This window comes from Poecilia formosa, unplaced genomic scaffold (assembly GCF_000485575.1).
Source record: "Poecilia formosa unplaced genomic scaffold, Poecilia_formosa-5.1.2 Scaffold274, whole genome shotgun sequence".
Lineage (NCBI taxonomy): Eukaryota > Metazoa > Chordata > Actinopteri > Cyprinodontiformes > Poeciliidae > Poecilia > Poecilia formosa.
This window is the reverse complement of record NW_006800213.1, coordinates 179,834-194,985: the sequence shown is the minus strand read 5'-3', so window position 1 is coordinate 194,985 and position 15,152 is coordinate 179,834. Positions and strand designations below refer to the sequence as shown.

General features: G+C 40.6%; 1 protein-coding gene across 2 annotated transcripts in view; it reads right to left on the bottom strand.

Annotated features, from left to right (window-relative positions):
• Positions 1-6,009, bottom strand: part of LOC103151205 (pro-neuregulin-3, membrane-bound isoform-like) — a 230,215-nt gene extending 224,206 nt beyond the window's left edge. Inside the window, exon 1 of one of the 2 annotated variants that reach the window (XM_016681250.1) lies at positions 3,521-6,009. In XM_016681250.1, the coding sequence (XP_016536736.1) occupies positions 3,521-4,379 (859 nt within the window). In that variant the 5' untranslated portion in view covers positions 4,380-6,009. The remainder of the gene's footprint in view (positions 1-3,520) is intronic. The other variant, XM_007571129.2, reaches the window with a different exon arrangement.
• Positions 6,010-15,152: the final 9,143 nt, after the last annotated feature.

The window sequence follows — 15,152 nt, the reverse complement described above, 5'->3', positions numbered from 1 at the left end:
ATTCTGAAGGTTTTTCAAAAGCATTAAATGAAAATGAATATGAGCTGGCTGCCAACTCATTTCTGGTCTTCTCTGATCTTAACTGTTATTTTTTTTTCTAATGGGTACTATAAACTCATTTGTTTAACTTATGCTTAACTTCAACAAGTAAATACACCAATACAACAAGCACTAAATACAAAAACTGCTTTGCAAGTTTCTTGAACTAGGTAGCAGTTTTAAAACCAGCAGTAAAATAAGGAATTACTAGATTACCCCCAGTTTTGCAATAAACATTGACAGAACAAATATGTTTTGTTGGTGGATTTTACTGATTTAGTTTCGAAGTGCTTATTCAATCCCAAGCAGCAAGATAATTTTTGCCACAACTAAATGTCAAGCAGTGCAGCGATCTTTCAGTTCATAGTATTTGCACTAAAAATAATGTGTTTTTCTCAAGGTAATCACATCTTTTTAAATATAACATTGTTGTTCAGCGGTTTCAAATTCTACATCTTCAAATGTTACACATTGAAAAAGAACATTTGAAAATTCTGGGCTGTACAAAGACTTACAAAGACAGAAATATGAAATTATTCCTCAAAAATATTACGGAACAACACAATTATTTCAATTTGTCTAGTGAATCTATTATAGCCTAACCACTTGTGAGCTAGCTAGCTGTAATAAAAGACTTTACAAGCTTATGTAAGTTTTCTATCTTCAATTTATTTTACATTTTTGAAAATTCTACAAAAATACTGTATGTAGAGATGACTGAAATGGTCATTCTTTAAGAGGAGGGTATTAGCAGTTATTATCTTACCTGCAGCAGATAACTCGTCTTTTTCACTGAGTTCAAATCCAATTAATTTGACACAGAGGCTGAAGCTAATTGCTAGTCAAAGAGGAACCAACACCAAAGTAGCCTTTCGCTGTCCTAAAACAATTTCAATGTCAAAAATTTCTCCTGTTTCATGGAGCATAAACCAGCACAGCTGACCCTCCCCTGCCTGTTTCTGTGTTGCCACTCAACTGAAAAAAGATCTCCACAGCTATTTTTACATATTTCATTTCAATTCTGTTTATTCAAAACCAACTCACACAAATGTCATCCTGAGAAACTTTTCAAGAAAAAAAGAAAAGTCAATTCAGTCACACAAACATTCCAAATTGTCCAAGTTATCAAACGGTGCATTAAGCTCAGTTAATTACCCAAACTGGTTCAAAAAGTTCTTTAAGGAAAGTCAGCAGATTGTCTCGAGTCATTGACTTGCAAATAACTCTGTGAGCCATACATCACAGTAATGGCATTTTGAAACAATAGCTGGCCAGCTAAAACCAGCAGGTTTAACATTTCAGATGAGGTCAACTGCAAGCAATTGTTCTAGGCAGAGAGGACCAGCAACAAGACGTGATTCTCTGCAAAAGCAGCACTGGAAAAAAAAACAAAAAAAGCTAGAAATTTAAGTTTCTGTTTTTATGTTTTGCTAAAGTCTAAAATCTAAATAAATGTTACAATGGATGTAGTGCAGCCTCACAGCTAATCAAGATTTGGAAGACATGAAGACCACAAAAGATTTATTGTTTATAATGCAAGTATCATATTAAACATCTATAAAATGTTCCCCACAGAACCTCGCTTCATAAATTGTGAACTATTTCTTTAGTTTTCCATACCTTTAAAAAAATCTAATACAAACTAATTAGAGATGCTAATAAATGGTTTCTATTGATTCTGTTGGTTGTGTTATGGTACCTTTGAAGTGTTGGCTGCTGGCAGACTGATAATAGACAAAGTGATTAGAGAGACTAAACTGAAATGCTGTCCCTCAGTAAAAGAAACTGAGGAATAAGAAGAAAAAAAAATCCTCTAATGTTTTAAATCTTTTAGTTACAAAAATACAGTTTACTAAGAATGTGTTATTGTGTGAGGTCCTCGGCCTTTCATAGTATACAGCACAAACAGATGCTTCCTGATGTTCACCCGAGGGAGCTTCTCATTCTGGCAGCTTTCAGCTGTTTGGCAGCTCTTTGGCAAGTGATGTAATTGACTCCAGAGCAGCGGATTATTTTGCAAGAGGAGTCTGAGGACTGTCTATGGCTATACAGAGCCGGCCTGGCTGAAAATATTTAGCCCTAGGATAAAAAAAAAAATTAAAAATTGTCACCTGATCACTGTTTGCTGGTGGAATCAATGCTGCTGATACATCCAGCTGATAAATGAGAGGGTTGCACGTAGTGAACGCAGACATTTAATCCGTTCTAGGAATGTGTTGAAATGAAGGTTTCAGTTTTCATCTCAACACATTTTTGTTGCTAAATGAAAAGCCATTTCATGTCGCGTCCCTTTGGTGACTCCTCTTACGGGAAGCCGAGATTAAAAATGTAAGTCGGGAGTCAAAGAGTCTAAAAAGACAATTTCTACACAGTCATATCCACTCAGTCACATCCTGCCCCACCCACTTCTTACAGAAATTTTTTGCAGGATGTTGAAAACATGTTCCTTGTGGAATTAACAATCGTGGAGTCTTCTTTCTTTAGCACAACAAAACATATGCAAAACTCTCAGCTCTCCTGCTTTGTACCCTCTATCTCCCTCAAGCCTTTCCCTTACTTAGGCCCCTCCATCTGTTTTTTTCCTCTCATCTCACAACCCCCTCTCTTCGTTCTCCTTCTTTGTTATGCTCCTTGCATTCGAGTCCTTCATTCGCCATCCTCTTTAACTTTGCTGTTTTTCAAAGGGTTTCTCTTCCTTTCCCCCTGTTCCTGTTCCCTCTCCACTTGTCCTCTGATACCCCTATTCTCTTCCCCATATCCATCTTACTTTCCCTCAGCGCCTCCCCCTCCCTGCCTCACACCCCGTATCTCCCTGGAGTGTAAAGCAGAACCTGCGACATTCTGCTAAATAGGATATGTGGCCTTGCTATATCTGATTCCTCAAGACAGGAGGTGAAAGCTAACCTCTCTCCTACCTCGACACCTTACAAAGCTTGTGGTATTTATTTTTATTACATAAATAAACCAACCTTGGTCAGGGCACGTACTGCAAAGTTTCAACATTTCAGATCTGGCAACAACAAAACCAAATGCTATCTGTTAGGTAAAGGGCTGTCTTCAAAGGTACTTTTACATTTGTAGAAATAAGGAAGAAAAGCCTTCTGAAAGTGAGATTCATATCAGATTAGGTAAAGTTAAAGATGAATGGGGTGAAACCACAGAGAAAGCACCTTATAGCAGCTCGTGCTAATGAATATGATTAATATTAAGCTACTGGACTATCCACTACCCATGTGGATGAAGAAGGAAGTATAAATGTGATTAATCCATGAGATTAAGATGTAATAAGGTGTGCCAAAGATAATAGGGTTCTTTTACACAGACACCTGGGTACAGGAAGTGGTTACTACAGTGCAACCCTGTACTTATTGCCACAGAAGCCCAAGAGCTCTTCTCACACACTCATGATGAGCTGCACACATAACCTCACAGCACTACACTCACTCTTACCAGCACCTGTGACCCAAAAATCTGGACTTACGAGTTCTGAAGCGGTGGTGTGGGCGTGTGACCGGGCCCTTCCCTGGGCGCCCATGATTCCAGCGGGACGTGGGCTTCATCGGAGCCGCCGGCTGAGACGTTGTGGTCGGCTGTACCTTGGCGTTGTTCTTAGCAGTCGCCGTGGTGGTGGTGGTGGTGGTGGTGGATGTGGTTGTGGTGACAGTAGGAGGAGTCTGTCCCGGTTTTGAGTTGGCAGCTCCGTTGCGTCCATTGGAAGTGCTGCTTCCCTTCCTGACGGTGCCGCGAGGCGTGACCTCCTTACCACTGGGCGCTGGGGTGAGACGAGTGGCACGGGTAGCAGAGGTGGTGACTGCAGTCCCACTGACTCGGGTTCCGACTCGATTGTGCAGATGCGGGGCTCGGTTGCCGTCCCCATTGGAGCTGCTGCCATTTGCTGAGTGGTTTGCTGGTGGACCAGATCGAGTTCTTGGCACTGGGGCGGTACCATCGGCTGCGAGCGGCGTGGTCGTCGAAACCATTGCAGATGTGGATGTGGCTAAAGACGTGGTAGCAGTGGAAACGTCAGGCCCCTTGGGCATGGCACTGGGTTTTGACAGAAATATGGGGTCTTGGCCATTGATGCTTTTGGGATCAACCAGATCTGTGGGGACATAATCTTGCACAGAGCCAACCACAATCCATTTGAGCAGCATGAGACTGAGTCCCAATCCCACAAATCCCATCACCAGGGGTACAGCACACAGCCAGGTCTGCTGGCGAGGCCACACAGCACACGGACCACAGCGCAGAGGGCCCGGGGCTCTGGGGGATGCTTGTTCAGCCCCTGGCTCCTCCAGCGTCATGGCTGCCAGAGTGCTTGCACCAGAATGCTCACTCATCCTGCCACCGCTTTTTTTCCCCCTCTCTTTTTGTCTCTCAGAGTGTTTGAGAAGTCAAACAGGTGGCCTAATGATACATAGGCATATGTAAAGAAGATGTGGTGGAGAAGGGATGCTGCACATTTTACGAGCGTACACACAGTATGTTTACAGCTTGAATACCGACATGCACAGATGGGAAAAAACCAAGCAGACACAATCCACTCACAGTCACGTTCTAATTAAAAGCTGGCTCTGCACTCAAATGCATTCAAAAGCAACATAACCTACACTCCCTCTGGCGGACAAGTAACCAAACTCTCTCACACACTCTCTCACACACACACACACACGCATACGCTCACATTCAGACGCTCACGCATAAGAACACAAACGCATGATGATATTCCAACTTCCCAGGAGCATACAGGTTATGGGCAGGTGAGCCAAGCAGGAGGAGGAGGGGGGGAAAGGGCGCTTCACTGTAGTGCTGCGCAAATGAAGCGGTGATAAATCCGAGGATGCTTCACTCCAGTGTTAAAAAGGCGTCCCAAATATTCATATCGATCCTTCAGACTGGAGCTGTAAATCCATGTGAATGTGAGCGCACTAACACCTACATCGAGCCAGGACGCGGCTGCAGCCTTTTCCTCTGTACACTGGATGATTATCGGCCGCATGGGGGTCCTTAAAAAAAAAAAAAAAAAAAAAAACCTCTGTCGCTCCTAGATGTCAGACGAGTTCATCTCACTCTCTATATTTAAATATATACAGAGGGGGAAAAAAGCCTGCCGTTGTCACTTGTCTTTGCAGGTTGTCTCAACTTTTCACCTAAAAGCCCCTCTCAAAAAGGTAAGACCACTCGTCACAGATGACGGTATAATATTCATAATAATCCAAGCCGGGAGAGAGAGCCACGAATCTGAAACGATGCGGCTCAGAACGGACCTGAAGCGATCTGGCAATAAGACTGAAGAAGAGGTGATGTTTGTTGCTGGCAGAATCCAGCTGATCCAGGTCCAGTCTCCAGGCGCTGGCCACCCCCGATCGGATTATTTCCCGCACGTCTCAGATCCCCGTCTTGATGATGGAGGGGAGAGGGGGTGGGAAAAAGAAACATATTTTAAAAAGACAATTCTGCGAGCCGTCTACCCTCCTCTGCATTCCCACGGAGGTGCGAACAGCAGAAGGGGTGACGGAGAGAGAGAGAGAGAGAGAGAGAGAGAAAGAGAAGAGGCGAGGAAGGGGTGAGTGAGAGAAAGAGAGAAGGAGGGAGGGGGCAGCTGCTCTGAAAAATGATGCGGCGGCTGCTGTCGGAGGCTGCAGACTGAGGAGAGAGACGGAGAGGAAGCGAGAGAGGAAAGCAGGAGGAAGGGAGGGGAGGCTCGCTTAGGCTGCGGTGAGAGACCAGAGCTCCTATCCAACCGGTCCTAGATGCTCCAAAGTGACGAACAGTGGCTGGCCCATCTGAAACTCACTTATACATACTTACAAAAAAAGACAGATTGGATTAAGAAAATATTCCGTTTGATTGGAGTAAGAAAGGTGGAGGGAGGAGAGAGAGAGACAGAAAAAAAAGCAAGAGCAAGCTCTGCAGCTGATGCAGATATGGAGGCAGAGCAGAGAGAGGAGGCGGCAGCAACAGCAGCAGGAACAGGAGAGGAGAGGAGAGGAGAGGCGCTTCCATAGTGGACACACCCCAGGGAGCCCTGAGATCCAGGGATGGAAAGAGAGAGGAGGAGGAGGAGGAAGAGGAAGAGAGAAGAAGCACCACCCCGATGTATCTCCTACAGTCAGCACACACGAGCGCAAACAAACCAAACACCGAGGTTTTATCATTTACAGGCGAGCTCCAGCACCATACTTCAACTTGATACTTCCATGGGCAGCACTAGATAAATGCCTTATTTTACAGTTCAGAAGGGAGTAAGGCTTTAGGCTCAAAGCCAGGCCGGATTTTATGGGAAGTTCCTGGGCATGAGGTAAAAACAATGTCACAGTAGAAACTGCAGCAGGTAGCAAAACGGGTTATGAATAAGGCTATATGATTAAAATCATTTTAACATTGATAAAAGAAAAAAATACATTTGAAACTGATGTTCCTAACCCTTTCCTGACCATTTCAGTTGGAATAGCTCAGATGCTTGCGTGCACAAGGCAGATTTATTTATTCACAAATTAAAGACGCTAGCAGTGACTGCTACATGAATGTGGCCCCTCTTTCTGCAGCCACACATCTATGCTTTTTACAGGGAAACAGAACCACAGATCTAAAATATATGCAAATGGTAAAGATGATAAATATAAAGAGACATGCAGCTGTAACCAAATACTTAAATGCACCATATAGTTTAACAGTTTTTCTCACCATCTCACATTAAATCAAACTGCACTTTTCCTATAGTCTCATCGGACTTTGTTTTCTGTTTTCTCGTTGCATAGTGAGAAAAAAAAAGTAATTACTTTCTTTTTTGTGTGACATTGGAAAGTCAAAGGAACTCAGGCAAGACATCTGGAAGAGAATTGCAGACCTTCAGAAGTGTGGTTCATCCTTTGGTACAGAGACAAATGTTTTGGTGTGAAATGAGAGCATCAACACTGGCACAAAAGCAAAAGACTGAATAGAGTGTCAGTATCTACAGTGAAATGTGTCTTATACCAACAATTTGCTTAAATGCTACTTACAGAGGAGTGGCCTCTGTTGCTCCAAAAGCAACAGAAAAATCCAGATTCCGGTTTGTAAATACAAATACCTTAGATTCTGGAGACATGTTATGTGCTCTGAACTAAAAGCAAATGTTTGGCCATAATAAGCATTGCTACAGAAAACACAGTCAGTGTTTTGCACTGGCCCACCACAAAGCCCTGGCTGCAGTCACATAGAAAATTTATGGGCAGAGCTGAAAAGTCTTGTGCTGGCAAGAGAGTCTGCAAAGCTGAGAAAGTTACAGCAGCTGGGTCCTTCATGAGAAACGGGAATAATTTATAGCAAACCTTTGTGAGAAGCTGATGGAAACACACTCAGAACGTTTGACCTGAAGTCAGACAGATTGAAAAGCAGTTCTACCAAGCATTACGGGAAAACTATTTACTTTTCTGCATTTCTGAAATACCGGGAGCTTTTTCAATAAGAAACCCTTAATATCTCATATATAGCAAACAGAAATTATTTTGGTATGTAGTAACTGACCCAAAGTGGAAAAACATTGTAACATAGTAGAAGCTTTGACGTCATTAAGCAGCAGTGGCATGCTTACACTATTACCACTAAGTGGGTTCATATTTATTAACAGGAGATGCAAATACTGTGCATGATAGGACATTTTTGCTTTTTTGACTTATCTTGCAGAGATATGTCACATAGAAAAGTGAAAGGTGCTGGGTGTGCTGCCCCTTCACTGTTCTGCACCTGTGCAGTTTTGGTCTTTCAGTACCAAACTGTCTTGAGGATATGTTGTTTCTGGTTTTACAACTGATGACAAAATAGTTCTATATAATCTATTTACAGCATAAAACGATAATGTGGTCCCTGTAAACTGCTGGTAGATTCAGTGTGCAAGCAGTAGTTTTCTTGTGTCTATGTATATTTGTTTTAACCATTATTTTACCAGGAAGTCGCTTGAGATAAAATTTATTTTTTTCAAGGGAGAACTGGTCAAGAGGCTCACCGGTGTATTGTCTATGCAGCAATAACTAAAAAGTACAGACAATTAAAACATAACATTTGCTTAAGTACTCAGAAAATAAAAATACCAAAAATAGAACGTAGGATTAAGAGTTCATAAAATAATTTAAAATGGGTTTGAGTGTACCATTTCAACTGCTTTTAAGAAGAATTTAAAATTCATCGATGGGAATAAATTGCTGGATTTTTAATGACTTTTGCAAATTACTCCAGAACCAAATTGTAGAGGATCTTTGCATGAAAAAGCTGCTTTTTTTTTTTTTTTTTAAAGCAAATTGTAAGCAAATTTTGGACACATTGAGAAGAAGCCGATGTGATGAGTGGGTGTTATGTCCTCACCAGATTGGAGACATGACACGAAGCAAATATGAAGGCTGCTTGCCCAAGGCAGCCATATAAATGAATACAAGCCAGTGTTGCTGCCTCCTTTGTTTCAGTGAAGGCCACGAAAGCAGGGCATAAAGTTATAGCGTTTCTGCAACCTATTCGGTGTGCATCCTGCCCCTTACTCAATGACCGGGGAGGATGGGGATCAGCCTGACTCTGTAAGGATTCAGCAGGTTTAGAAAATAGTTTTGGGGAATAACGTGCCGACTGTTGTTTTTTTTTTTAACAGCAGAGATCTAAAATGTTTGTAATTTCATAAAAAAAATAATCTAACTGCATTTCGTTGAATGCAGTTGGAATCAACTGAACAGTTTATACTGAATTATTTTGGGATGAAAATTATTTTATTGGAACTGAAATAAAATGGCAAAAAATGTTAATTAGCCATGAAAAAAAAATAATGGCTAACCACGTAACATTCCTATTTTAAACCATTAGAATATGTTTTTAAATAACCATTGACATGAAATGCTACTCATAATTTCTTCAGTTCCCTTTTAGCTGCACTCTGATTTGATTTCACCTCTAAATCTAAGAAAAGTCAATAATCATTGATGCGTGCTTGATGAAATATCATTGACACTTAAATGAACACACACTTAAACAACTAGAATATAAAAAATACTTTTTGATATTAAACTAAATTGATCCTGCTTCATAAAGCAGCTAAATTTAGAGCTGAATAGAAGATTATGTTTCTTTTTGCTTTAGGTTAGGTAGGAATGTGGTATTATTAAGCAAATCCATCTTTTTCTTCTACACGCATTTTCCATACATCCACAAAAACCCACAGCCCTTTACACAAATTCCCAACATCATCCTTTTCAAAAATGAAATGCCTGTGGCCCAGAGCAAAATAATAAAAAAAATGCAGATAAATTTAAACTCACATTTCCGAAATTACACCACAATTATGCCATCTTAAATGCAGTTCCCTCAGAACAAGGATTTGCATATACCCTAGGGTCAGTTTCTCAATTGATTTTCATAAATAACTTCAAATGACTAACACTTTTGAAGCAATATGACATGTTCATGCTTATTCATGTTTCCACACAGATCACATTTTCATTAGGGGCTTTGCTAATGTGCATGAAAAGTCTTGACTGCATTGTTTACTGCTTCAGGACTATAGAGGTAATGTCCCGGTCTGATGATTCCTTTGAACTTGACAGGCTGTCGACAATCATTCCCTCCCAGGAATTTTTTTTTTTTTTTTGCCGCGCAGTTTACCCCTCCGAAGCATTTGAAGGTTCTAAGGGAAGAAAAATATTCAAAGCATTGAAATATTGGCTTCAATTGTGTGGCACTTTGTGTTGTCTCTCTCCTTTTGAAGAGTGAAAGAAAAGTTTCCTTGAGTTTTGCTCTGGAGGGTATAGATCATTCACAAACAATGAGCTATGAAGACAATAGAAATGTTGACATTTGGCATATAAATACATTTCATTGCCTTTTGTATTATTAATGGGCTGCACAGTGGGGTAGCTGTTAACAATGCTGCCTTACAACAAAACGGTATTGGGTTTGAATCCCAGCCTGGGAGTCTTGTGTAGTTTGCATGTTCTCCCTGTGTGTGTGTGGGTTCTCTCTGGGTACTTTGGCTCCGCAACAAAGACCAAAAACATGACTGTTAGGTTAATTGGTTTCTCCAAAGTTGTCCTTAGTTGTGTGTGTGTGTGTGTGTAGGGTGGTTTGTCCTGTGCGTCCTCACATGATGTCTTGAAGTTCATGACTAAACGTGAGAAAGTTAAAGAGGAATAAATATGTTTGCAAAGCACAGTAACCTGTGTTACTCATCCAGTATTTCGACTCGCCTCGATGATACAACCAGTGACCTGGTCAGGTGGCTTTAATGCTCCTCATTCCTTAGTAAGGAGTGAGCAATACACTACCACTGTCTGGAGGGAGCCATTAAGGTCACTAGCTTTGATAAACGTCCACCGGCGTCTGTAAAAGTTCATCTTGTTGCTATTCCACTTATCCCAGTCCTGGAGGGTTGTCAGTAGAGGGAGATATCATTTCATCTGTTCCAATCCCCTGGGTGTCTCCTCGCGCAGGAATATTTATGGCTTCGTGAACTGCTGGTCAGACACAGGCAAGGGCACAGAAAGTGCTGGGGCCAAAGCACCAATTCCACACACACCTCCTGCTCCACCTTATTTTTAGTTCTGGATCAGTGTTTCCCCTTTTCACTCCTTCCTGTCTACTCCACAACATGCTGTAATAGAAAGCACAGCAGCCTCCATAGCTGCTAACACCGCTGGTAAAATGTCAAATGGCAACAACATAATCTCTCACTAAAAAGCTTACTGTAATTTCCTGACTTGAGCTTTGGAGATTTTTATTTTTTTTTAACCTTCCTCACCATCCTGCTCACTGCGCCAGTCTGTCCTGATTCAGCCTCGTTGGCCACAGTTCCAGGTCTTTTTAATTCTTTTAATGGCTGTAGATCTCAACAGGTTTCGGAAACTCGCTTTTTTCTTATTGCCATTTCCTAACGTGTACAGAGCTACACACATAATCAGCCTTAACTAACATGTTCTGTTGTCTTTTTTCCCCCAATGTTGTTGTTGTTGTTGTTGTTTATCCAAGACTTCCTGGTATTTTTAAGAGCTTACATTGTCTTACAAGATTCCAAGGAACATTGGAAGAGAAACACCCAGAGATTCATAGATCCTCTTCCATAAGCAACAGTGGGCATGGTGTCATTTTTAACAAATGCATCCTTTGCTTTTCACCAAACCAATCTGAAGTATTTTAAATAATGATGCTCATCCTTTCGAGGTGTTTTGCTCCCGTTCTGGGGTTGATATCCATGTTTTACACCAAATCATGTTTGTCTCTGGGACACAGAACCTTCTGAACAGATTGATAGCTGCATATTCTCAAATATTTGGTGCAATTTAATGTCAGACTGTGACAAAATGATGTCATATAGAAAGAGATATACATAGAGATCTACATATATAGCGATCAGTGATATGTTAAAATGTTTATTTATTGAAATGAAAATGGTAAATTAGTTAGCTTCTGTAAATCTTGTGGCAGCCCTTTCAGCACCAGCCCCTGGAATAACGGCAGCAATGGGGTTCCTTTACTAACTCAACTCACTTTGGAGGCAACCTCTATCACTCTATAGATTATTAGAGTTTGTATAGTATTACAAAATGACCCTCATTTCCCGTTGCCGGTGTGTGTTGGAGCTCCACAGGGGAGTCGCTGTTTAACAAGACTGATCTGTGCAACTTGTGGATGCATAACCCCGTGAACATCAGGGAGGAAATGCCTCTCTCCCACTGTGCTGGAGCTAAATACAGAATCTGAGTACCAGAAAATAATATATGCTGAGTATTAGCTGGGAGCTAAATGTTAAGGGTTGGCAAACACTCCTTTATTTGAAAGAGAGGGAAGAGTTTTGCTTTGGACCTATCTGACAGTCGCTTTCTGGTGAAGTGTGCAGGCAAAAAAAAAGAAAAGAAAAGAAAAAGAAAACTTAATGGATCCCTGAACTTTTTCCAATAAACCTTTCTTAAATAAGATGGTGCTCATATTTTAAGTAATGGTTCAGTAGGAAGCTCTGCACTTCTTCTCTTTCAATTAATGTAATTGGAAAGATCAATTTTCTCCAAAGATGAACTCCAGAATCAGAGTTTTTGCAGAGTGGAGGCAGTGTTAACCTCGGGCTGTAAGAATAATTAGTTGGTCCAACATTGCTTTGGTCTTCCATTTCTGGTGTTTCTCTGTCAGCTGTGAAAATGTGTTCATTTGAGCCTTTTCCCGGGTGCCCTCTTTAGAGGGCCTTTCATTTCACTTTTTTAATTTCTGTATTTTTCCCTCATAGCATGAAACTGCCCTTCCCTCCTTGGCCTTCAACACTGAGTTAGATGAGAGTTAATCAAGAGAATCCAGACTGCAACTTGCTCATCCACTTTCAAATCCCTGCTCTTATGGGATCAATCCACTCGCAAATACACTGCGGGTCCCGCTCGCTTGGAGGTCTCCATTTACAAGTCAGATGGGTTACCTGTCAGGGCAGACTCTAGAAGTAAGAGCTTGAAAGCCCTTGTTAGGCAATATGTCTTGTTCTCAAGAGGATTCAGAATCTTCCCGCTAAATGCTAACATTGACAGAAACGGAGACAAATTGTCTTGTTACAGCATCTTTTACTTTGTGACATTGTAACAGGAGTGAATGAGTGGTATCATTTTCTGCGGGTAGTTTTCGAAAGCGAGTTGTTTCACGAAAGAGTGCTTTGAAAGGCCTGTATGACTTGTAATGAGACTAGTAAACTAGTAGAAGCACTGTGATGAAAGCAAATCTGGACCCAGAAATCGTAATCCAGACTGAAAGTTTGCTTGAAAAAAGAAAAGCTAAGCATGAAAAATAAGCTTTTCTTTGAATCCGTCTGTGTAAAGCTACAGCTCGATATAGCAGTGAATCACTAATGGGCTGCAAGGATTTTTTTTTTTTTTTTTAACTCGGCACAGATACTTGGAATAATGCAATAATTATGCTTCGGGGAAGAAATTTTTCAAATGAGTATTTAAAACCGGATACTTTTAAATGAACAATTTTCCTTACTGATGACCTGTGAAGCTCTGCACAAATCTAAGAGAACCTTTGAACGTGAATATGTGTTGTTTGGGTTTGCAGTGGTTGAGGCAGGGGGTAGGGAGGGTGCAACGGGGCACCAGTGAGTTGCTGGGGCTTGGTTGGAAACCCATGAAAGAACACATACACACACTCACACCTTGGGACAATTTAGAGAAACTAATTAACCTAACATGCATGTTTTTTTTGTTTTTTTTTGTAGAAAAACAGTGCACACGAGAGGAAACATGCGTGCTCAGGGAGAACATGTTAGAGCTGAAACAGCAGTTAGCGGATGCAAATCAACACGATACAAAGCGCTGTCCAGGGTGCTGATCCTGAAAGCCAAAACAACAGCAAAACTCTCACAGCAAGAAAACTCCTACAGACTTGCAACAGTGTTTAAACCCTTTGAACTATTTTTTCCCCCCACATTCTTTCACATTCCACACAAAATTATAAATGTTTTTCATTGGGATTTATGTAACAGGCCAAAGTAGTGTACAGATCTGAAGTTGAAAGAAAAGAAAAGGACTCAGCGCTTGGTTTTCACACATTTTATAAGTCAGAATGCGTAAAGAATGCCTTGCATTTTTCCCCCCGGTCATTAAGTCTTTACTTTCTGGATCTACCTTTGCTGCAATTACCTGCATGTCAGTTATAGCGTGTCTCTACCGGCTTTGTGGAACATAAAGACTGAAACTGAACAAGGATTTTGAAGTCTCGGTACAGTCTGTGGGACGGCTTTAGGTCTGAGGTGTTCTAACATTAAAATAAACCACTACACTGCAGCTCTTGCTCTATATTTAGGGTCACCGCCGTGCAGGACGATGGCCTCCACATCAGTCTCAAATATTTTCCAGCCCCTGTCAGGTTTACTTCCAGGAATGTTCTGAATTTAGCGCCATCTATCTAGCTATGAAATGACCAGGTTGATCTGACTACTTTGTGTTGGTCTGTCACACAAACTCCCGTTCAAATGCAATGAGGTTTGGCAGCGTAATGTGAAAATATCAAAAGGTTTTTCAGGTTATTATACATTTCCCCATTTGGCAGGAACCGTGACGCTTTTTTAACTTCTACTGAACAGCAAATGACAAAATTTATTGTTACCTCGAGATATTAAACAACCTCAGTAACGAGATAACATACAACCCCAAGTACTGTTTTTCCTAATTAGATCTAATTATGTTCGATTTTAATGATGCATGAATGCTTTGCTGTAGTGATTAAAATACTTGAATCAACATGCCACCATAATAAGAACGTAGCTAAAGGGGATCCAAATTCTTTCCTTAGAAGGTTTCTCCAAAGCTGTTTTATCACTAAGGTGCAGCAGACAGACAATCTTAAAGCTGCAGCAGTAATTAAATCATCAGAGGGAATGAAGAAGGCCATATTTATTTCATGTTGCTAAGCAGACTGTGTTATAGACTTATAAACAGAATCACCTGTGATCAGATGCTGTTGCTTAAAGCTGTTAGTCCAACTTTCCTGATCCTCTTAAAAACAACTCTTTACTTATTTTATAGCAGAGGAGTGTTGCTGTGTAGAGTATGGCAGTAAAAATCGAGGTAAAGGGTTTTAAACTAGTTGTTCTGCATGACATTTACATTTAGTATTTAGTGTCTACCTTGTTTTTTTGCTCAAAGATTAATCTGACCTTAGTAACTTATTGATGGATGCTCCAGCTGCTGCCTTTTGTACTTTACTCTAAAAATTGCCCCTTTTGTTTGACGTGACATATTTCAGATGGTACAAAGTTTGCACAGCTAAAAAATATATATTTTCCAGAGTTAATAGTATATCCTTTATTGGCAATTTTTCCTGGACTTACATTACTCACTTTCTAAACATAAAGAGCCATTTCAATTATTTTGTTTTACTTTGATAATGTTTTTTGAATCAAACACCTTAACATATGTATCTGGAGTCGCTACAACAACAACAACAAAAAAAGATCACATTGGACATATATATATATACAGGTGCTGGTCATAAAATTAGAATATTGTGATAAAGTTCATTATTTTCCATAATGTCATGATAAAAATTAAATTGTCATATATTTTAGATTCATTGCACACCAACTGAAATATTTCAGGTCTTTTATTGTTTTAATTTTGATGATT